The sequence below is a fragment of the Balaenoptera musculus genome, chromosome 7, assembly GCF_009873245.2.
Source record: "Balaenoptera musculus isolate JJ_BM4_2016_0621 chromosome 7, mBalMus1.pri.v3, whole genome shotgun sequence".
NCBI classification, from domain to species: domain Eukaryota; kingdom Metazoa; phylum Chordata; class Mammalia; order Artiodactyla; family Balaenopteridae; genus Balaenoptera; species Balaenoptera musculus.
This window is the reverse complement of record NC_045791.1, coordinates 75,988,722-76,012,234: the sequence shown is the minus strand read 5'-3', so window position 1 is coordinate 76,012,234 and position 23,513 is coordinate 75,988,722. Positions and strand designations below refer to the sequence as shown.

The 23,513-nt window shown below is 37.2% G+C and overlaps 1 protein-coding gene across 5 annotated transcripts in view; it reads right to left on the bottom strand.

Moving 5' to 3' along the window:
- Positions 1-23,513, bottom strand: part of PLCL1 (phospholipase C like 1 (inactive)) — a 366,361-nt gene that overhangs the window by 40,716 nt on the left and 302,132 nt on the right. For 4 of the 5 annotated variants that reach the window (XM_036859028.1, XM_036859025.1, XM_036859027.1 and 1 more), the window contains 2 exons: positions 5,134-5,209; positions 2,967-3,076 (listed from right to left, as the gene is read on the bottom strand). The exons of the other annotated variant lie outside the window; for it this stretch is intronic. In XM_036859028.1, coding sequence (XP_036714923.1) covers positions 2,967-3,076; positions 5,134-5,209 — 186 coding nt within the window. The remainder of the gene's footprint in view (positions 1-2,966; positions 3,077-5,133; positions 5,210-23,513) is intronic. 5 annotated transcript variants of the gene reach the window in all.

The following is a 23,513-nucleotide window of genomic DNA, read 5'->3' as shown; positions in this document are numbered from 1 at the left end:
GTAGAGCTATTAATCATTGTCTCTGCAAATTTTTCTCCAGCTTCTCTGTCATATATTAATATCAGATCAACGTAATTTTTTTTTTGATCAACGTAATTTTGAATTGCAGAAAACACAAACTAAAGAATTTATTTTTTAGTCTCAGCTCAATTTCCTTTAAAGTCAATGCCCCTTTCTACCACTCCATGCTGCCCACCCACCATTTTCCTGAGGACACATTTCTCATTTTTTGTCGATCCTCCCTTACTTGTTGGAAATTGCATTGGAACTAAATATTTTAGCTACTTGAATGCACATGTTCAACAAATATTGGTCAGTCATCATTCTCTTCCTCTAGATATTGAGGAGTACTTGTAAAAATTGTGTGTAAGGAAACCTTTTCAGTAAGCAATGCAGAATTTTTAGGTGAGCCTTGACATATCCTACTATTTCAGTGATTATGTCTTACCAATGTGGTTGTTACTAATTCATCCAGTTGTAAGCAATGGAAATTGCCTCTAATAAACTTAAGAAAAAGGGCATTCTTAGGAGATTGAAAATCAATAGGAAGACTGGAGAACAAAGAAGGAACTAAGAACTTCAGATCCCAGATCCAAGATACAAGAAATAAAGGAAGAGCCTTAGAGAAGAGGTTCTTCTCAGAGAGGCACCACTAGATACACAGCCTCCAAAAAAGCCTGGTCTCTTTGTGCCTCAGCTAAAAATTCACATTCCAAGGAGGTCATTTGTTTAACACTTGGGGAAAGAGCACATGATTAACAGGTCCACTAAACGCAATGGGGGAGAGAAGAGAAATAGAAGTTTGGAAAAGTTCACTATTCTTGTTTAAGTTCCTAGTGCTCAAGCTGAAATACTAGTAGCTGGTACATGAGCTAAAATAATAGAAGATTGATTCTGTTTCAAAAGATCTGTCTGAGAATGATTTGTACAGCATTTGCTAGGCCCCATCTAGCAATCAGTTCCTGTCACTAAACCAAACACACAAACAAACCTCAGAAAACAGTGAATGGGCTTCAGTCAGAAGTTAACAAAGAAAATAACAATTATACCTCAATTTTAAATAATTAATTAGTTGATTTTTAAATTTAAATTTAAATTAAGAAAAACCAAAAGCCTTTTATTCCAATGGTCATCCTCACCCTGGCAAAAGTAATAGCATATATATACAATAATAGTATAGATATAGATATAATGTCAAGTTTCATGCACTGTGACTTAGATATTTTTGTGTGTATTATCTCATTTCGTTCTTATAAAACCTGGGGTGTGGGTATTATTATCACCCTCAGAGAGACTACATAACTTGGCCAAAGCCTCACAGCTATCAGGCGTCTGCACCCAGAGCCTGTGCCCTCACCCCTGTACTAGGCTGCCTGGACTCAGTCACATGGATTGAGTCTTTCAGGAGGCAGGAGGACAGGGTAGTGGTTAGAACAATGGGCATGATATAGCATCTCAGTTCTGCCATCTACTAGCTAAAGGTAAGAAACTAAAACCTTCCTGAGCCTCAATTTCCTCATCTGTGAGATGGAGAGGGTCATATCAGGGTCAGCATGAGTTGCTGCAATGTCACACAGTTGTTGCGAAGAGGAAAGGAGGAAACATACATAAACTACTTAGTCATGGGTGCTTGTCACATGTGAAGTGTTGAATAATCAATGGTTGCTATTAGTCACATGTCTGTCTCCCCTAGTAGACTAGTTCTGGAGGCCCAGGTATTACTTTTTTGATATTTGTGTCTGTAGCTCCTTTCTCAGCGATCAGCACATTAACGAGCCCACATAAAAATACGCTGAACAGAAAGCGTCTGTATCAGGGCTCACACTGCCATGTTGTACTCAGGTATTATAAAACAAGCTCGTCTTTATATTAACACTATAGTTCCTGCCTCTTAAGCAAATGACACCTATTTTCCCCCACCCCACCTCCTGCCCCCAGACTGTTAACTCACGAGGTCAGGGTCTGTATCGCTTTTGTTCTTCATGGGTTCCCAATGCATAGCAGAGAGCCCAGTACATAGTAGGAGCTTAACAAATATTTGTGGACTGAATTTTTAATAAACATTTGTGATATGTCTTACAGTTCACCTAGCACTTTCATGTAAACATGTGCAGTATCTCTCTGTAGAGCAGGCTCTGGAGCCAACTGCCTGGGTTCAAACTCCAGCTCCACCATTTACTAGCTGAGTGACCTTGGGTAATATACATAAGTTTTCAGTGCCTTGGTTTTCTCACTTTTAAAATGAGAATAATAACAGTATTGAGTTAATGAAAGTATTAAAATGTTAATTCATATAAACCTTGTAAAACAGCGCCTGGCACACCAGTGTTCTTTAGATGTCAGTAATTATTAATTTTGTTTGTAGCTGTTTTTCTCCATCACACTGCTAAGAATAAATTATTCCAACTGCCTAAATCATTTGTCCATTCATGTAACAAAATATGAAAAGTGGCATCTTTACTTCGAAGTCTTAAAGTTAATTTTCAGCAGAGCAAATCACAATCTCAAAAAACTGACTTCCAAAATTTTTGCAAAAATAAATGTATTTATAGAGACTCTTCCTAAAATCAAATAGTCTTAAATGGCTCCAGATATGCTGTAGATTAAAGCTTTTCCAAGTCACTTGTGTTAGATCCTTCTCCAGCAACATTTTGTGTTATTCTTTCCACAAACCAGAACAGCCATATTGACTTGACTAGAAGTATGAGTAAACCACACATGCACAAACACCAGGTAATAGAATTAGGTCGTGCTGTCTTCTGCCTCCACCACAAAACTCATTGTCCTATTATGGCAAAACGTGTGTTAATCCCAGTATGCATCTCCCGTCACTTAGAGCACGAATTAATTAGGTCAAGCGTTAATTAAAAATTCAAGTCACCGTATTTAACCACTGACGCTTCTCTACACGTTGGAGAGATGAGGAGAAAAATAAAGACAAAGGGGCACGTGAGTACTTCATTTACCTTCAGTACTGTAATGTTCCAAGCAAAGCTCTCAGTTGCTTTGTTGAGTTTTCTTCCTTTCAAGCCTTCTTTTGCCCCCAGATTATGAAGTTCCTCATGGAACTCCATCCCTTTAAAAAGAGAACATAAGCCAATTCTTTGTATAAATTTCAGAAAAATAGGCATTTTATTGTGAAAATATTATCAGTAAGAATGTAATTTCCCATTTCTGTCCTTCTCATAATTTCTAAATCCCAAAATTGAATTCTCCTTCTCATTCTGTTCGTCACCTCCAAATGGCTATCCTTAAAGGAAAACTAAAAATAATCAGTGCATTAGATTAAATTAGATTTTAAACAGCAAGGGGCCATAGACAAAGACGTGAAGTTAAGAAGCAAATTCTTCTAACAGGTGGCATCCATCTTGTTTGTTCTCTGCCTGGTTTTTATATAAAATGGTGTAATGTGTGAATGGCTACCATATGTGAAGGATGCACATATCTTACTTTGCCTTATGAACCATCCATATGGCTTGACAGTAGGCCTGGAGCCCACATAGATAACAATGGTAATTAGTAAATGTTGAGTAAAAATAAAAAGTCTTTTTAAAATAACATTCCTGGAAACACCCAAATGTGTCAGATTTGGGAATGGCCTTAAAGTTATTTTTAGCTAAACCATTCCCCCAAGCTTGAATACTATAAAAAACATCACCATCATCTGTCTCTCCAGCCTTTGTCTTAGCACCTCAGAGATGGGAATCACACTTTCTTCTGGAAAGCTCATTCCATCTTTGGAAAGCTGTGACTGATATCAAACCAGTCTCTCTCCCTGAAACTTCTACTCCTTGGTGCTAGCTAGCCTCAGAACAACAAGGTCTAATCCCTGTTCCACAGTACAGCCCTTTAAATATTTGAAGAAAGATGTTGGATAAAGTCTACTAGAGTTTTCCCTTCTCCAGATTAAACATTCTAACATGTTTCAGCTTATTATAATTTCTCTTTAAGGATGACATCCAGGAACATCGTTCTCAAAATGGGATTGAAGTTGCCCACATGACGTAGGGTCTTACCAACACCTTCCTAGTTCTAGTGACTAGGCTTGTATTAATGCAGCCTAAAACCACATTAACTTTCCTGGTGCTAACATCACAAGCCCAGTACATAGTAAGAGCATGGCTGCAGAGCCCGGACCTACACTCTGGCTCTACCACTGACTAGCTACATGAGCATGAGCGAATCCCTGAAACTCTCTGCCATTGAGTCTCCTCAATGGTGCAATGGTGATAACAAGAGTATTGACCTCATGGAATTGTGTGACAATTAAATGAGTCAATACATACAAAACTCTCAAAGTAGTGCATGGTACACAGGAGCATAATATAAGTATTTCATATTGTTATTATTTTTGTGCTTCCTGTCAACGGAAACATTTAAGCCTCCAGATCAGTAGCAAAGAGCACCATTTTCAAAGTTTGGTCTGGGTTCAAAGGTCACCTCTACCACGTGTTGATATGGGATTTGGGGTAATTCACTCAATCTCTCAGAATCTCAGATGCCTCATCTCTAGATTGGATATAATGATGACTACATTGCAGAGTTGTTATGAGGACTAAATAACATAGCGTGTGTGCTTAGTGTATCATATGCATATATATCAAGCAACTGTCAGTGTCATCTTCCTTATTGCAATCACTAATGCGTGTGTGTGGATCAGGGAGAACATGGATCCAAGAGAGATAAAAGTACTGGGGTGTGGATGAAGTGAAAATAAATAAACACAGCAATGTGCCATCAGAGACACATGGCCCATCCCATCCTTAAAGAAGGAACAAAGCTAAAATGAGGACTAGTAAATGAGGCAAAAGCCTAGAAGGTTAACAAGATTATGGTTCAAACTGTAAAAATAAAGCTTCTTAAGGGGCAATGTGAAACCACAGTTTCCATATCAGTAATAAAAGGCTTTGATAGGTTCCCAAATCACAAAAGTAAATTCAGAAACCCTCACCTCTCTAGACATCTTCAGATGCCCCCTCCATATACACACAGACCACCTACCTACTATCACATAGATCTCTTCTGTACTAAACAAAGGCTTCAGTGTAACTCAAAGTATAGTTAAACTTTTAAAGTCTGCCAAAAATCATCATTATGGTTTCTAAACGAAATGGGGGCAAGGGGGTAGGTTACCTGCTTTCTGACACTGCACGATCTTTTCCTGGACTGTGTCTGCCATTTCTATGAGAAACCGGCTCTCTTGGATCATCTGTCACAAAATAAGCATTAAAAAGGTGGTTGTCAGAAATCCTTAAACTGGCACGTTGGAAAGACAACATAAAGACCCACATGAAACTGCCAGTAATGGGGCGCCCTGGCCATAACCACAAGAGATGGGAGAGGGAAGGATGATCTCTGCTCCAAGCCCCATCCACTCTAACACCAGCTAGAGTCACCTACCTTATGGTTGCTCCACTTATGTAATATGCCTGGCACACCATGGGTGCCAAATCAATAACTGTTGAATAACTGCATACACACTCTTTAAGTCCCAGATCACATTCATGAACACCTCTTATGTTATCCCCTCGCCCCAAAGTTACTGCAACATCAAGGCAAGTGGTACTGGAACAACAGCAATGAGATATCAGAACAGGGAATCACCTAGTGATGAGGTAAAGAACTACAGGACATATCGGTGAAGTCGGCAAATTGGATTTAAGTGGCGCAAAGATTTTGGAGTCCTGGTCCTTCGTCGAGAAGGGCTCCAGCTCCATTGGCAAGAATGAACTGTGGGTCATATTCACCAGCAATTCCACAGAGCTTGTAGGCAACAATACTGAAATGGTGTCCCTGCCCTCCACATTTGGGTAGAAAGAAAAAAGACCAAGAAGTAATTAATATACTGAGTGAAGTAGGGAAAATAGGACAGCTGTTGGAGAGATGAAGAAAAGAGAAATCTGTATGTGAAGGGGGAAGATGAGAGTAGGTAAAGAAGTTGTGATCAGAAAGACAAGGGATTGGGGCCCTTCTGAAGAAGTGACTAAAGAAAGGCACCAATAGGCAAACACTTCCTGTATTTCCAGCCACTCTTCTACTCCTAATAAATGTTGTCCCTTTTAATCTGACTACTCCATGTTTTATCTGTCTGGCTCAATAATCTGAAGAGAGTTCAAGGCAGAATCCAAAGTGGACATAAAAAGTCTTGAGTAAGACATTCTTCATAATTAAACGCTGTTGTACAAGATTGTAGTTTTATACAATCACTTTCAAATATAAAGTTTATGACTACAAATCTTCAAATGGAAAAGAACATTTGAATCATGAATTTTTAGTGCCTAACAACTCTATAGAAGTAAAATCAAATCATTCATTCATTTAACAAATATCTACTCAGCAGGCACTGTGTGTAAGCACTGTAGTAACTACAAGGGGTATGATACATGGATGAGCAAAAACAGACACATTTCTATCTCCATGGAGTTCATAGTCTAGTAGGGAAGTCTACTCAAATGATTAAATGACACATGATAATTAATTCAACCAAACTTCAATTACTGATATTTTCTGCCTAAAATGATAGTTTGAAGTGACTTATTTGGAGGGCTAAAGTGACTATTAAAACCATAAAACTAGACACCCCAGAAGGTCTAAGCTGCATCAAACTTTTTAACTGCATTAACTCTTTCAACTCCCAAGAGGAAGTGGAATGTTTCTGAATAACAGTTTCTCAAATGGTTACATGTAGCCTGAGTTACTGCAGCTTCCAAGTGAATGCAACTTAAAGGCAAAGAAAGATTTAATATGAAGGGAATCTGATTTAGTCTTTTCTAAGCTTAGCATCTACCCATGCAGCATCAATTAAGTTTTTATAATACTTTCAAAGTTATCAGATGTTCCAATTGGTCAGATAACATACAAAATGTTTTCATAAAATTCAAGCAAGGGAAACATTCATAAAGAACAAACACATTCTGTAACTTTACCATAAGCAAAATAGCCAATATACTGCACAATTTTAGAATCATTTTATTTTTAAGGCTAAAAGAATCTTAGCTATCAGGACCACACCCTTAATTTTGTGAAAAAGGAAACTACTTAATAAGAGTTAAAATCCTTGGAACTAATGGAAAATTAGTTCCATTAAAAATGGAACTAATTAGTGATCAAACTGGAATTAAAATCCCGGTTTCCTGGCATCCATTTATTTTCATGAAAAAATAGCACCCTCTGATTTTGTCTAGCCTGGCCATGCCTTCACACATTCAGTCTTTTGAGCCTGAAATGTAGCTTTCCAAAGTCACCTGACCCAGCCCATCAGTAATAACATGAGGCCATGACCGTAATCAATCTACTTCAACCAGGTTCAAATATGTCCTTTTTAAGAAAAACTCCAAAAAGGGATAGCATTGGTAATTTCCTCTGATAATACCTTGACTGACATTCATTTCTCTTGGTTTTGCTCTCAGTGGAGAACATATGATACCATTATCAGATTAAAAAAAAAAAGAAAAGAAACTCTATTGATTTGTGGCCACCTTTTTTTTTTTTGCAGTATTTTACTAAATATCTCCTCAGTGTTGAGTACAAAAGGAATATATTTCCTACATCCAAAAATGCCACAGCCTTTTTGTGAGAACCTGAGAAGGAAGTGTCCTCTTCGCCAAGGCTAACTCTTCTACCTCGACTTCCAGTCTCACCTTTCCCTCTTCCCTTCAGGAACCCATTCCTAATGAGACCTTCTTTATTCATCTACAATTTCTACCTCTCCCCTGGTTTTTCCCTTTTCCATACAACATCTCCTACCTTAAAGTAAGCAAACAAAAACAATAACAAAATACTCTTTTGGACTTCAGTGGTTGTCCTCATCAATGCTTCCTTAAAACACTAGCCCATGCTCATTGCTTTGACTCTTGCGGGACTCCACTGAGACCCCCAAAGTTTGGCCTCATCACAGACTACCCCCTGGCCAATTCTCAGTTCTCATTCTTGCCAGCTCAGCAGTTGACCCCACTTTATATCCCCAGATTCATCTATCCATTTTCATATCTATCCATCGATATCACCTTTTCCTTATCTTATTTTGTGATACTTATTTCTTCTAGTATTAATTACCCACACATGTACACAACAGATCACTTCTCAAACTTATCATGGTCTTTTTTGAAATATAATCTTTCTTTTTGTCTCTAGTCTTTTTTCCTAGGTTCTCCATTTTTCTATAACTTTACATGTTCTTTTTTTTTAAAAATGTTTATTTACATATTTATTTTCTTATTAGTCATCCATTTTACACACATCGGTGTATACATGTCAATCCCAATCTCCCAGTTCGTCCCACCACCACCCCCACAGCACGCCGCTGTCCCCCCTTTGTGTCCATACGTTTGTTCTCTACTTCTGTGTCTCAATTTCTGCTCTGCAAACCGGTTCATCTGTACCATTTTCTAGGTTCCACGTATATGCGTTCATGTACGATATTTGTTTTTTTCTTTCTGACTTACTTCACTCTGTATGACAGTCTCTAGATGCAACCACGTCTCTACAAATGACCCAATTTCATTCCTTTTAATGTCTGAGTAATATTCCATTGTATATATGTACCACTTCTTCTTTATCCATTCGTCTGTCAATGGGCATTTAGGTTGCTTCCATGACCTGGCTATTGTAAATAGTGCTGCAATGAACATTGGGGTGCATGTGTCTTTTTGAATTATGGTTTTCTCAGGGTATATGCCCAGTAGTGGGATTGCTGAGTCATATGGTAATTCTATTTTTAGTTCTTTAAGGAACCTCCATACTGTTCTCCATCATGGCTGTATCAATTTACATTCCCATCAACAGTGCAAGAGGGTTCTCTTTTCTCCACACCCTCTCCAGCATTTGTTGTTTGTAGATTTTCTGATGATGCCCATTCTAACTGGTGTGAGGTGATACCTCATTGTAGTTTTGATTTTCATTTCTCTAATGATTAGTGATGTTGAGCAGCTTTTCATGTGCTTCTTGGCCATCTGTATGTCTTCTTTGGAGAAATGTCTATTTAGGTCTTCTGCCCATTTTTGGATTGGGTTGTTTGTTGTTTTAATATTGAGCTGCATGAGCTGTTTATGTATTTTGGAGATTAATCCTTTGTCTGATGATTCATTTGCAAATGTTTTCTCCCATTCTGAGGGTTGTCTTTTCGTTTTGTTTATGGTTTCCTTTGCTGTGCTAAAGCTTTTAGGTTTCATTAGGTCCCATTTGTTTATTTTTGTTTTTATTTCCTTTAGGAGGTGGATCAAAAAAGATCTTGCTGTGATTTATGTCAAAGAGTGTTCTTCCAATGTTTTCCTCTAAGAGTTTTACAGTGTCCGGTCTTACATTTAGGTCTCAAATCCATTTTGAGCTTATTTTTGTGTATGGTGTTAGGGAGCGTTCTAATTTCATTCTTTTACATGTAGCTGTCCACTTCTCCCAGCACCAATTATTCAAAAGACTTTTTCTCCATTGTATATCCTTGTCTCCTTTGTCATAGATTAGTTGACCATAGGTGCATGGGTTTATCTCTGGGCTTTCTATCCTGTTCCATTGATCTATATTTCTGTTTTTGTGCCAGTACCATATTGCCTTGATTACTGTAGCTTTGTAATATAGCCAGAAGTCAGGGAGTCTGATTCCTCCAGCTCCGTTTTTTTTCCCTCAAGACTGCTTTGGCTATTCGGGGTCTTTTGTGTCTCCATACAAATTTTAAGATTTTTTGTTCTAGTTCGGTAAAAAATGTCATTGGTAATTTGATAGGGATTGCACTGAATCTGTAGATTGCTTTGGGTAGTAGAGTCATTTTCACAATATTGATTCTTCCAATCCAAGAACATGGTATATCGCTCCATCTGTTGGTATCATCTTCAATTTTTTTCATCAGTGTCTTATAGTTTTCTGCATACAGGTCTTTTGTCTCCCTAGGAAGATTTATTCCTAGGTATTTTATTCTTTTTGTTGCAGTGGTAAATGGGAGTGTTTCCTTAATTTCTCTTTCAGATTTTTCATCATTAGTGTATAGGAATGCAAGAGATTTCTGTGCATTAATTTTGTATCCTGCTACGCTACCAAATTCATTGATTAGCTCTAGTAGTTTTCTGGTACATCTTTAGGATTCTCTATGTTTAGTATCATGTCATCTGCAAACAGTGACAGTTTTATTTCTTCTTTTCCAATTTGTATTCCTTTTATTTCTTTTTCTTCTCTGATTGCCGTGGCTAGGACTTCCAAAACTATGTTGAATAAGAGTGGTGAGAGTGGACATCCTTGTCTTGTTCCTGATCTTAGAGGACATGTTTTCAGTTTTTCACCATTCAGAATGATGTTTGCTGTGGGTTTGTCATATATGGCCTTTATTATGTTGAAGTAGTTTCCCTCTACACCCACGTTCTGGACAGTTTTTATCATAAATATGTGTTGAATGTTGTCAAAAGCTTTTTCTGCATCTATTGAGATGATCATATGGTTTTTCTTCTTCAATTTGTTAATATGGTGTATCACATTGATTGATTTGTGTATATTGAAGAATCCTTGCATCACTAGGATAAATCCCACTTGATCATGGTGTACGATCCTTTTAATGTGTTGTTGGATTCTGTTTGCTAGTATTTTGTTGAGGATTTTTGCATCTATATTCATCAGTGATATTGGTCTGTAATTTTCTTTTTTTTTTTTTTTTGTAGTATCTTTGTCTGGTTTTGATATCAGGGTGATGGTGGCCTCATAGAATGAGTTTGGGAGTTTTCCTTCCTGTGCAATTTTTTGGAAGAGTTTGAGAAGGATGGGTGTTAGCTCTTCTCCAAATGTTTGATAGAATTCACCTGTGAAGCCATCTGGTCCTGGACTTTTGTTTGTTGGAAGATTTTTAATCACAGTTTCAATTTCATTACTTGTGATTGGTCTGTTCATATTTTCTATTTCTTCCTGGTCCAGTCTTGGAAGGTTATACCTTTCTAAGAATTTGTCCATTTCTTCCAGGTTGTCCATTTTATTGGAATAGAGCTGCTTGTAGTAGTCTCTTACGATACTTTGTATTTCTGTTGTGTCTGTTGTAACTTCTCCTTTTTCATTTCTAATTTTATTGATTTGAGTCCTCTCCTTCTTTTTCTTGTTGAGTCTGGCTAATGGTTTATCAATTTTGTTTATCTTCTCAAAGAACCAGCTTTTAGTATTATTTATCTTTGTTATTGTTTTCTTTATTTCTATTTCATTTATTTCTGCTCTGATCTTTATGATTTCTTTCCTTCTGCTAACTTTGGCTTTTGTTTGTTCTTCTTTCTCTAGTTCCTTTAGGTGTAACGTTAGATTGTTTATTTGAGATGTTTCTTGTTTCTTGAGGTAGGACTGTATAGCTATAAACGTCCCTCTTAGAACTGCTTTTGCTGCACCCCATAGGTTTTGGATAGTCGTGTTTTCATTGTCATTTGTCTCTAGGTATTTTTTGATTTCTTCAGTGATCTCTTGGTTATTTAGTAACGTATTGTTTAGCCTCCATGTGTTTGTGTTTTTTACGTTTTTTTTCCCGGTAATTGATTTCTAATCTCATAGCATTGTGGTCCGAAAAGATGATTGACATGATTTCATTTTTCTTAAATTTACTGAGCCTTGATTTGTGACCCAAGATGTGATCAATCCTGGAGAATGTTCCTTGAACACTTGAGAAGAAAATGTAATCTGCTGTTTTTGGATGAAATGTCCTATAAATATCAATTAAATCTATTTGGTCTATTGTGTCATTTAAAGCTTGTGTTTCCTTATTAATTTTCTGTTTGGATGATCTGTCCATTGGTGTAAGTGAGGTGTTAAAGTCTCCCACTATTATTGTGTTACTGTCGATTTCCTCTTTTAGAGCTGTCAGCAGTTGCCTTATGTATTGTGGTGTTCCTATGTTGGGTGCAAATATATTTATAATTGTTATATCTTCTTCTTGGATTGATCCCTTGATCATTATATAGTGTCCTTCCTTGTCTCTTGTAACATTCTTTAGTTTAACGTCTATTTTATCTGATATGAGTATTGCTACTCCAGCTTTCTTTTGATTTCCATTTGCATGGAATATCTTTTTCCATCCCCTCACTTTCAGTCTGTATGTGTCCCTAGGTCTGAAGTGGGTCTCTTGTAGACAGCATATATATGGGTCTTGTTTTTGTACCCATTCAGCAAGCCTGTGTCTTTTTGTTGGAGCATTTAATCCATTCACATTTAAGGTAATTATTGATATGTATGTTCCTATTACAATTTTCTTAATTTTTTTGGGTTTGTTTTTGTAGGTCTTTTTCTTCTCTTGTGTTTCCCACTTAGAGAAGTTCCTTTAGCATTTCTTGTAGAGCTGGTTTGGCGGTGCTGAATTCTCTTAGCTTTTGCTTGTCTGTAAAACTTTTGATTTCTCCATCGAATCTGAATGACATCCTTGCCGGGTAGAGTAATCTTGGTTGTAGGTTCTTCCCTTTCATCACTTTAAATATATCATGCCACTCCCTTCTGGCTTGTAGAGTTTCTGCTGAGAAATCAGCTGTTAACCTTATGGGAGTTCCCTTGTATGTTATTTGTCATTTTTCCCTTGCTGCTTTCAATAATTTTTCTTTGCCTTTAATTTTTGCCAATTTGATTACTATGTGTCTCGGAGTGTTTCTCCTTGGGTTTATAGTGTATGGGACTCTCTGCGCTTCCTGGACTTGGGTGGCTAGTTCCTTTCCCATGTTAGGGACGTTTTCGACTATAATCTTTTCAAGTATTTTCTCGGGTCCTTTCTCTCTCTCTTCTCCTTCTGGGACCCCTATAATGCGAATGTTATTGCATTTAATATTGTTCCAGAGGTCTCTTAGGCTGTCTTCATTTCTTTTCATTCTTTTTTCTTTATTTTGTTCTGCAGCAGTGAATTCCACCATCCTGTCTTCCAGGTCACTTATCCGTTCTTCTGCCTCAGTTATTCTGCTATTGATTTCTTCTAGTGTATTTTTCATTTCAGTTATTGTATTGTTCATCTCTGTTTGTTTGTTCTTTAATTCTTCCAGATCTTTGTTAAACATTTCTTGCATCTTCTCGATCTTTGCGTCCATTTTTTTTTACGAGGTTCTGGATCATCTTCACTGTCATTATTCTGAATTCTTTTTCTGGAAGGTTTCCTATCTCCATTTCATTTTGTTGTTTTCCTGGGGTTTTATCTTGTTCCTTCATCTGGTATATAGCCCTCTGCCTTTTCATCTTGTCTATCTTTCTGTGAATGTGGTTTTTGTTCCACAGCCTGCAGGACTGTAGTTCTTCTTGCTTCTGCTGTCTGATCTCTGGTGGATGAGGCTATCCACCTTACATGTTCTTAATTCCCTTTCAAATTGAGTAGTGAAAACTAAACATACAGCTTTTAAGAGGATTATACCTATGGAAAATGTAATACTCAAGTATCAGAAAATAAATTTTAAAACTTTGTTACTTATTTGAGGCAAACTAAATTCAGAACTAAAACATACAACAAACACTATGATTCAAGTTCTCTTCAAAATCTTCCAAGTAAATATTTGTTAACCCCATAGTGTAAGAAGTTTGTTTTTCCCATTGTCTAATAGATCACTTCATAAAGAGATAGTCAAGTGTGATTTAACCGTCAACATAGAAGATTATCCCCGAGGATAACTTTAAAACCTTTAGTAACAAAAGTTATAACTTTAAAACACCTCATAATTAATATTCTCAGAACTTAAAATCATTGCTCATGTAAACTTTTGTCATAAGAGCATTTGATCCTCTTCTCTATGGTAACAGTTTCCATTGTATTTAGAAGAATAATTTTATTCTATTTACTGTAGTCAACTTTCAATTCTTAGTAGTTATAGAGAAAACAAATTAGATGGATGGCTGAAATGTACCAACAATTCCAAACCACATTTAATCAACAACTTCAACCTTTCTCCCCAGCTAAGTAATTTATCTAAGTTGTTAGGAAGGAAAAATGGTTGATTTGAGTTTCATCTCCTTCCTAGATCTCTACAGATCCTGACGGAAATGAAATACAAAGTGCTAAAGCCAAGGAGAGAAGGTGAGAAGAATGTCTTCAGATAATCCCCCAGCTGGGTAGTCAGTAGACAGCCAGCCAAGGCTGGATTGACTCAGTCGATAGAATCTGGCAGCAGCCTGATTTACATATCTGATGTCTCAGCCTGAGTTCCCAGTTGCCTTTGCTGTTATAGTAATACAAAGAGCTTTTCTTTGGTTCTGTCACATGAATATCTCCTAATGCATCTTATTTCCTAGCCACGGCTTTGAATCTAAAAGAATAGAGGACTTACCCAGATAAAGGTTGGCATTACTTTAAGCATTAGATATGTCCTGAACTGGGGAGTGTAAAGTTCTCAGTTAAGATCAAAATCATTTATTTAAAACAAAACCTTTACTGAAGGGAACAGTAATGCTTTTACTCAAAGGTAGATTAAATTGTCTCGCCTGTGTGAAAAAAAAATGTCTTCCCAGCTCAATAGGGAGTTTGGCTAATTGCCTAGGATCATTGTAGAGTCAATGTAACTATTTAATGGTACTGAAAAGATGAGATTTCATCAAATCATGACTCAGAAACCTTCCATAGATGCCAATTTTATCCTGAATTACATCTAAGTTCTTAGAACCACAGAACTTTACATGTAGAGGTAACCTTAACAACCATCTGTCATGGACAACCCCATTTTACAAATGAAAAAACTCAGCCCCATTGACTTACCTTAAGCCACATGGCTAGTTAGTGGAAAGTTTAGACTAGAACTCAGGCATTCTTGAGGTGCAGACATTATAAACTGTTCTGTGATGCTAATATTATATTAGAGTGTAGAATTCCTATTTCAAGTGCAAGTTGGTATTAACATTTTATACATTAGAATTGACCAAGTAGAGCAACATGAAACATTTTTGCCATGACTGCTTCCCCCTCCAAGTCTAACTTGAAACACACACGAACCAGTATAGATATTCTTCCTATGAAACCTAGTAAGCAATGTACTTACTTGTGTCCACTGTTTTTTCGGGAAGGAGTTATCAAATTTGGAAAGGCAATCATTTAAGAATATGTAAGTCAAGAAAAAGTCAATCTGCTCTATATGTATTAAGAAGACTGAAATAATTAATCTATCTCTATCTTCCTTCTAATCAAAATGCTGGGTTTTAGTTTTTAGTTCTATAGTGGCTCATCTGTTCAAATTGTTTAAAATAAAACTTGAATTTTATTAAACTTGGTACATTTTAATATCTGATTGTTGTTACAAATACATTTGCTAAGTAGAATGAAGATAATTTCCCTTAATTTTTAATTTACTTAAACATTTTAAATCAGATGGTTAAAAAGCACTCTTGATAGATGGGCATCTTTTGGTTTTAAGCAAAGTCAATCCTATAAGACTGCTAATTTTTGGTGAAACAGGAACACATATAAGGTTAGAACATTTGCAAGCTTATTGGAAATCCACTACCTTTGGTGTATGTGATGAAGTAAGTATTCTCTGTCCTGGAACCAGCTCTGAATCACTTTTCCTAGCCTGATTTATAATAGAGCAGGACAGGGGAACTCACACAGAGCAGGTCAAAGGACCTCTGTCTCCACATCAGTAATAGGATCTACTGCATGAACAGCTTTCTGCATAAAAGGATCATTTTACCTTTTCTTTTCTCCAGTTGTTCTGTTTCCAAAATATAGTTGTCAGCTATATCTTGAGTAATCATTAGAAATGTTTGTTTTTATCCCACTATGATTAAAATTTAGTTCATTCATAAAATTACCAGGTGACTAAACTTCATGAACTTTCTCCAGAATTTTCAGGCCAATTTGACGATCTCACAATGCCTTAAACTAAAACTGTTTCAAGAACTTGAATATTCAGGAATGCAAAGCAAACTTTGAGGATGCATGCACAATATTCCACAAAGGAGCCCCCCTGAGATACTTACTTATTGATGCATCTGTGATATCCTGTGTCCTTGGGACCCTGGTACCAAGTGGAAATGCTGCCAACTCTCAAGATGCTGACATTTCCCCCAATATACAGAAAATGTATCACAAGACATTGCCACACCCAAGACTAAAAGAAGTTTCAATGCACTAAGTGCACAACACCTTGTTTTTAAATAACCAGCTCTGGTTGAGCACATGCCAGTGAGCTGTTCTTTTTTTTCCAGGTTCCATTACTACACAACACAACGTACTTTTTAAAATGCAAACTAATATAAAGTTTCACACAAACTTCATAAGGAGAGAGAATGATGGAGAGAGAGTGCCTTTGACTTAATTTCAATCTAAATTTATTTCAATAAGTAAAACTATATTGGGGGACTGTTGACAACTTTTTCCCATCCTGAGAGAAGAGACTGTATTTAATCCAACCCTTATGTTTGGCTTAATTGTGATACCGGCCAGTGTATTGATTCCATTGCAAGAGTGATAAAAGATACTGATTGGCTCTTTTTGCTAGATTCCTAGTCATGCTAACATAATCAACTGTTCTCCAAATCACACAACAGAGGAAAAGCTTAAATAACCCTTGACTCATGTTCTCTAGGTTGCTTTGATTTTATGTTCAGAAAATCTGTCACTCATATCATAGCAAAGTTTTAACTTTTATGTTAATGTTAAATAATTCAGCACAGCAGTCAACTTCAGAGAATGCTTTGGGTGTATTTTTTACAGTTGCAATCCCCTGTAACTATTCCACCTCTGATTGCTATGTTTAAAACACTAACTACCCAAAAGTGTTCACATTAATTTAAAACACTTAAGAGGACCAAAATATGTTAGGCAATACTTCTTGACTATGCATGAAAAATTAGGCAGGTGAGAACAACAGAAAAGTAAAAATTCAGGTATCTAAAGAAAAAATATACAATGTTTAGACAATATTTTTCTTTCAAAATTATTTGCAAATAAAATTCTGCTGAGCACTGGGTGAGATGGGGTGAAAGTCAGGGAGGGGGTATAGTATATTACAAGTCACTGTGAAAAGTCCACCATGAGGACTCAAGGTCCTTAGGCTCCAGTTCAGGACATAAAACATCATCTGGTTCACTGTCTGAACACTGTGTGACTCTGTCTTTCCCCTTTTTAAGTGTAAATCTCGCCTTCCTATCAGCATTTCCCATTCCTCAAGGACAGAAATTTTGCTTCATACCATTTCTTTCCTCCAGCAACTTGCATAGTAGTGACATGTGTGCAAAATGTGTTTGTTGAATTGACTAATCAAAAGCCTAAAGACATACACAAAATGATACATCAAAAGAGAAACTGTTGTGTTACAAGCGGCAAATATACATGCTCCCATCTCATTTTACTTACATTTCTCTTGGTTGAAAGAGCTGTCATGCTTTGCACTATGGCTGTTTGTGCTGATACCTCTCTCTGTTTATTCGTCTCTGTATCGCACACAATCTACTAAAATTCTTTATAGTTGGTATGAGTTGAATGCCGTGAATAAAGTCAATAAATGAATTTTTTCTTAAAGTCAGTTTTGCAAGAGGTTAGGACAAAGGGCTGGACTTAGGTTGATGGAGAGGGAATTAAGGCTAGGAAGTCATTTGAGGTGGTACAGAATAGAAATACAAAGGACGGAGAATGAAAAGTATGTGGCAAATAAATCAGCTTGACTGAAGGAGAAGGTTCAAATAAAAGGAAATGGGAGTTGAGGGTGGCAAAACAGGCAGCATGGTGGGTGAAGGCTTTGCAAGGCTAGTTAAAAATCAAAAATAGAATCTGAGGATGATTATTCCCATTGTTGAATTAGAGAAAGGTAGAGACTAGATGGAGGACTAGTCAGCCTATTGAAAAATTCAGGTGGGAGGAGAAGAGAGCCTGTTGAGAACCTTGGCTGTGTCAATGTAAGGAAATGGATACACATGAGAAATACGGTGACGAAAGAAGCAGTAGCTCTCATTGATATTGAATTGTAAATAAAAAGACCTTATAGGATAGCCAAGACATATATATATATACATATATATATATATATATATATGTACACATACACACAATGGAATATTACCCAGCCATAGAAAAGAATGAAATAATGCCATTTACAGCAACATGGATAGACCTAGAGATTATCATACTAAGCAAAGTAAGTCAGAAAGAGAAAGACAAATACCATATGATATCACTTATATGTGGAATCTAAAACATGACACAAATGATCCTATCTACGAAACAAAACCAGACTCACAGATATAGAGAACAGACTTGTGGTTGCTAAGGGGGAGAGGAGCTAGGGGTGGGAAGGATTGGGAGTTTGGGATTAGCAGAGGCAAACTATTTATATATAGGATGGATAAATAACAAGGTCCTACTATATAGCACGGGAAACTATATTCAGTATCCTGTGACAAACCATAATGGAAAAGAATATATATGTGTGTGTGTGTGTATGTATCTATGTATGTATATATAACTGAGTCACTTTGCTGTACAGCAGAAATTAACACAACATTGCAAATCAACTATACTTCAATAATTTTTTTTTTTTTTTAAAAAGACCTCAGGACTTCCCCGGCAGTCCAGTGGTTAAGACTCTGCCTTCCAATGCAGGAGGCGTGGGTTCAATCCCTGGTCAGGGAACTAAGATCCCACATGCCATGGGCTGCGGCCAAAAACTTAAAAAAGGACCTCATTGGAGTTAATATATATATAGAGAAAGAACATTTGAAAATCACTTGGAGGAATTGAGGACCATTGGCTTGGTGTTATCTTTTGCAGGGGTCAGAAAAGGAAAAATGAATACCTAGGGAACTAAAACATGAACCCAGTTTTTGACCTATTAAATTTCTATTGTTTGTTCTTGAGACACCTAGGTGATGTCCTGTAATCAAATGTAGAAGTGTGACTAAAGTAAAATTTTAGGGCTGAGGCTAGAGATGGGTTTTGAAAATAATGTACAATGTCCATGCATTAAAAGCACCACTGTAGAAGGAAAAAAGTCTAACCTAGCCAAAGAAATTTTGATAGTGTTCTACTGAAATTGCAATGTATTTCCCAATGTAATCACCCACCGTTACAACCTTGTGTTCAATGATGAGGAACATAAGCAGATCACCAATGATCCACTTGTAAGCCAGATTTGGACCTTACCAGGTCGCCTGCCCTGACTGTAAGCTACTGGAGCACAGGGGCTGCTGTACCTCCCACTGCATGAACACAGACGGCTGCCCAGGGGAGAAACTCAGTAAATGTTTGTAAAATTAAACATCTCCGTTCCTGGCTCTAGCACTAAGCAATTCTTTCAGTAACTAACTTTTATTTTTAACAACCCCAAAGTTAATCCTAAACAAAAAAAGAAAACCTTACCTTTTATTTGCAAAACATAATTATACTACTTTAACAGCCTTAAAAGACTTAGCAGTGACGCTATGACCTACATTACCTACATTAGTGGATATTTTCTTAGAGAACGTGAAAAATCTAGAGTGGGGAAGTGACGCTTGCTCTTTCAGAGACCAGATCTCCACCCCCGCCCCACTCCCCCCGACCTCCCCCGGCAAATCGCGGGGCAATAAAGGGACAAGTCACTTAGAAATGGCATTCTGATTTTAAATTAAGGTTTGGGGAGTTTCTGAAAAACTGTCTGATGACCACAGAGCCACCAAAATGGCACTGCGGCAAGGAGTCTACCACCACAGCTCTCCTCTGTGTGTCTTTAGCCTGGGAAGGAGACATCAATTCCATCTTCAATGTTTAGACCCTGTTCTACTTGCTTGAGTTATTGATTAATAATGTTCCCAGTTTGCTTTAGTGCTTTTCAGAAGCTGTCACTTCCCACCTCTGGCTGTGACATGTATTTGATATATCAATCAGGAAAGTCACCTCTGCTTTTGTTGCCCTAAATATCAGCCAGGCATTTACGTAGCTACATCCCTATTCAGAGCATTGAGGGAGATTGTAGACAGGGATGCTCTTCAGTAAAATTGCAATTATTTGAGCAACTTCACCCCCACCTTACCCAGACTTGGGGAACACTCTGTCATTAGGATCTCTTCCTTTCCCCAGGTAAAAAACTGCCTGTAGGACAGGATAGGTTACAACCATCCAAAGGTACAAATTACTGATAACCCAATGTGTTACTACTTACTGAGATGTTTTTGCATTTTTAAAGAGATTAAATGTCTTAACCCTAAGGAATTTATTATAATTTTGAAATTTCAACCAGTAAGCAGATAGAAAATATATGTCTTAAATAAGATATGAGGGCTTCCGTGGTGGCGCAGTGGTTGAGAATCTGCCTGCCAATGCAGGGGACACGGGTTCGAGCCCTCGTCTGGGAAGATCCCACATGCCACGGAGCAACTAGGCCCGTGAGCCACAACTACTAAGCCTGCGTATCTGGATCCTGTGCTCCGTAACAAAAGAGGCCACAATAGTGAGAGGCCCACGCACTTGCCGCAACTAGAGAAAGCCCTCGCACAGAAACGAAGGCCCAACACGGCCAAAAACTAACTAAATAAATAAATAAATAATTTTTAAAAATAAATAAATAAGATATGAAATGGGGGTGGGGGGTGTCTTCTGAAATTATGCCATGTAAATAAATCCACTCTATTATGGATATATTTGTCTTTTGATTCCTTCATACCAACACAGATACTATAATTTTAATTTCAGTATAAGATGACTTTTAAGACTGAATTTCCAAAACCCTCTAGAGGAAATATTTCCAAATATTAAATTAGCCAGTGTTTGGTAAAGAATAGGACCATCTCAGGTCATTAGGGAAAAGCTAAATTTAGAAAAAAAAAATCTGTGCAGATGAACTCAAGGTCAATGTCTTCTAGCATATTTTCATTTTATTTCCTGATGATAAGTAGTAGAGTCTGATGCACTCAGGTTGACTTTCAATAAATGTAGGTTACCTGGTTGCCTGATTTTGTTTCTTTTGATACTGAAATAGGCCAAACATTTGTATCTGTTCAGAAATGATTTCAGGTTGCTTTTTATTCTAAACATAATCTGTATTCTTTTTTTAGTGGTTACAACATCCCCTCTTGGATGGCATCTATACAGTTCATCACCATTTTTGAGAAATCTTTAAGCAACTTGAGCCTAAGTTGAGCACACAAGCTGCTCATTTGGGGATACCTGTCCCCTACCACCACCACTAGGCAATAAACCCTAGATTCGTCTTCTGCCTTAGTCACCCAAATAAGTTTTTATTAATAGTCTGTGTGGGTCTTTTTTAGGCTTTAGTTTTAGAAGTTTTAGGTTTGCATAAAACCTGAGCAGAAAGTACAGCAAGTTCCCATGTACCCTCTCACCCCACCTCACCCCCAGTTTTCCCCACTGTTAACATCTTGCATTAGTGTGGTATATTTACTACAATTGATGAGCCAATATGGATACTTTATTATTAGCTAAAGTTCATAGTTCACATTAGGGTTAACTCTTTGTGTTGTACATTCTATGGGTTTTGGGTAATGCATAATGACATGTGTCCACTATTATACTGTTATGCAGAATAGTTTCACTGGCCTAAAAATGCCCTCCCTCACCCTATTCTGCCCCCAGCCCCTTGCAGCTGCTGATCTTTTTCCCTGTCTCCATAGTTTTGCCTTAGTCTATAGGTTTCCAACTGTATGTGTAAGACAGGGAACAATTTCACTAGAGTAGGGTCATAGACATAAAACAAAGGGGATTTAAAGATTTACCATAAAGCACATTCAAAGATAGCATGGGAACTACATTACTTTCACCAACTATATAGATGCATCTATTTATATTTTATTCAACTAACATTAATTGATAACATACTATGTGTCAGCAGTGTTTTAGGTGCTAGAGTTAACAATAGTTAGCAAGGCAGACAGCTTCTCTGCCCTCCTGGAGTGTATACTCAAATTGAGGGTAAAGGAAAAGGACAGAAATTAAACAAAAAATCAAGTATTTTCAATACTGCCAAGTAAGATAATGGAAATCAAATAGAGTTATGTGATAGAGTGACAGTTGGAGACAGTGGTTAGGGAAGGCGTCTCTGAGGATATGACATTTGAGCTAAGAATTAGGAGATAAGAAGCAACTATCCATGCAAGAGAAGGGCACTCCAAGCAGAGGGAACTGCAAGTAAAATGGCCTGGAGATGGGAACAAGCTGAGTCTGAAAGCCCATGTGACTGGGTGGAGTGAGCAGGAGAGAGTGTATGGGGGTGAGGCAGGGAGAAGCAGGTGAGATAGGTAGGCAAGACTAGGTCATAAGTGGTCCTATAAGCCACAGTAAGGAGTTTCAGTTTTATTTTAATTGGAAGCCACTGGAGGCAGGAAAGTGATATGATCTGATTTACGTTTTTAAATGATCACTCTGGATCTGTAGAGTATCTTAAAAGACATCTTTAAAATAAATACTAACATGAATACACCAAGAGTACTAAAGATGCCAACCAATAAAGTGCAAATCCTAAAGTAAAAATGGTGTTTCAAGATCATCCTGGCATGTATCTGGTCCTTATCCACAGCACCCCAGAAAAGAAATAACCAGCTGAGACATTAACATTATTTTTGATTATGTCCACAATCTGCCAAGTTTACCATTTGGTATAGGGATATTTACACTTAATTCCCTACCAAAATGAAAAATCATTTCCATAGGGAACTATAAATGAACACTTCATTAGATGTATGTCTGCTTTCCATGGGAATTCCCTGGCAGTCCAGTGGTTAGGACTCCACGCTTTCACTACCAAGGGCCCAGGTTCACTCCCTGGTTGGGGAACTAAGATCCCACAAGCCACGTGGCACGGCCAAAAAGTTAAATTAAATTAAATTAAAAGAAGTATTTCTGCTTTCCACTATAGACTTTTATTTTAAGCTTTGGAAAACCATGCTGTACCTGCAATTAGCAATTGCATTTTAGAAATACAAATGAGAAACGGCTGATGTTCATATTTGGCCAGCAGATGTGGTATCAACACCATGGGGCGCTTGGGGATGTGAAATGGAAATTGGCCGACCACAGACCAGGTGCTTTTCTGCTTATTACAGGCCCAGCTCCAGGGGACCAGGCTCCCCTCTCAGTGAGTGATTTTTCTTTCTTAGCTTAAAAGAGAATTGGAACAGTAAGTGATTTCCACTGTCTGTCTCTATGGCAACAGGTACCCTAATTTCACCTCTTAGATGGCAACTATACCTATTCACTGAATAGCTTTCAGTCCCTACTATTATGATGAAAAAATTGATTTCGTGAAAAATGCTGTTTAGGTTATAAGCAAACTTATCCCCCAGAAACCATGAAGTACAGTTTGTAAGAGGTAAAATCATTCATAAGCAGAATATACTCTGTGGGCTTTTCTTCCTTTTCAGGTGTAAGATATTTATCCCCAACATCTCTCTTCTAGTTGTTTTTGGATGATAAAATATTATTCTTTTCTTCCTTAACATTTATTTTTATTCAATTCTGAAAATTGGTCAGGTTCATTGTAAAGAGTTTGGCAAATACAGAAAAAATATGGAAAAGCATATGCAAGAAAATAAAACTCACTCTCCTTATTTAAAAATAATCACTATTAATATCCTGCTAGCATTTTAGATGTGTATACATATAAATACAACTTAAATGCTAT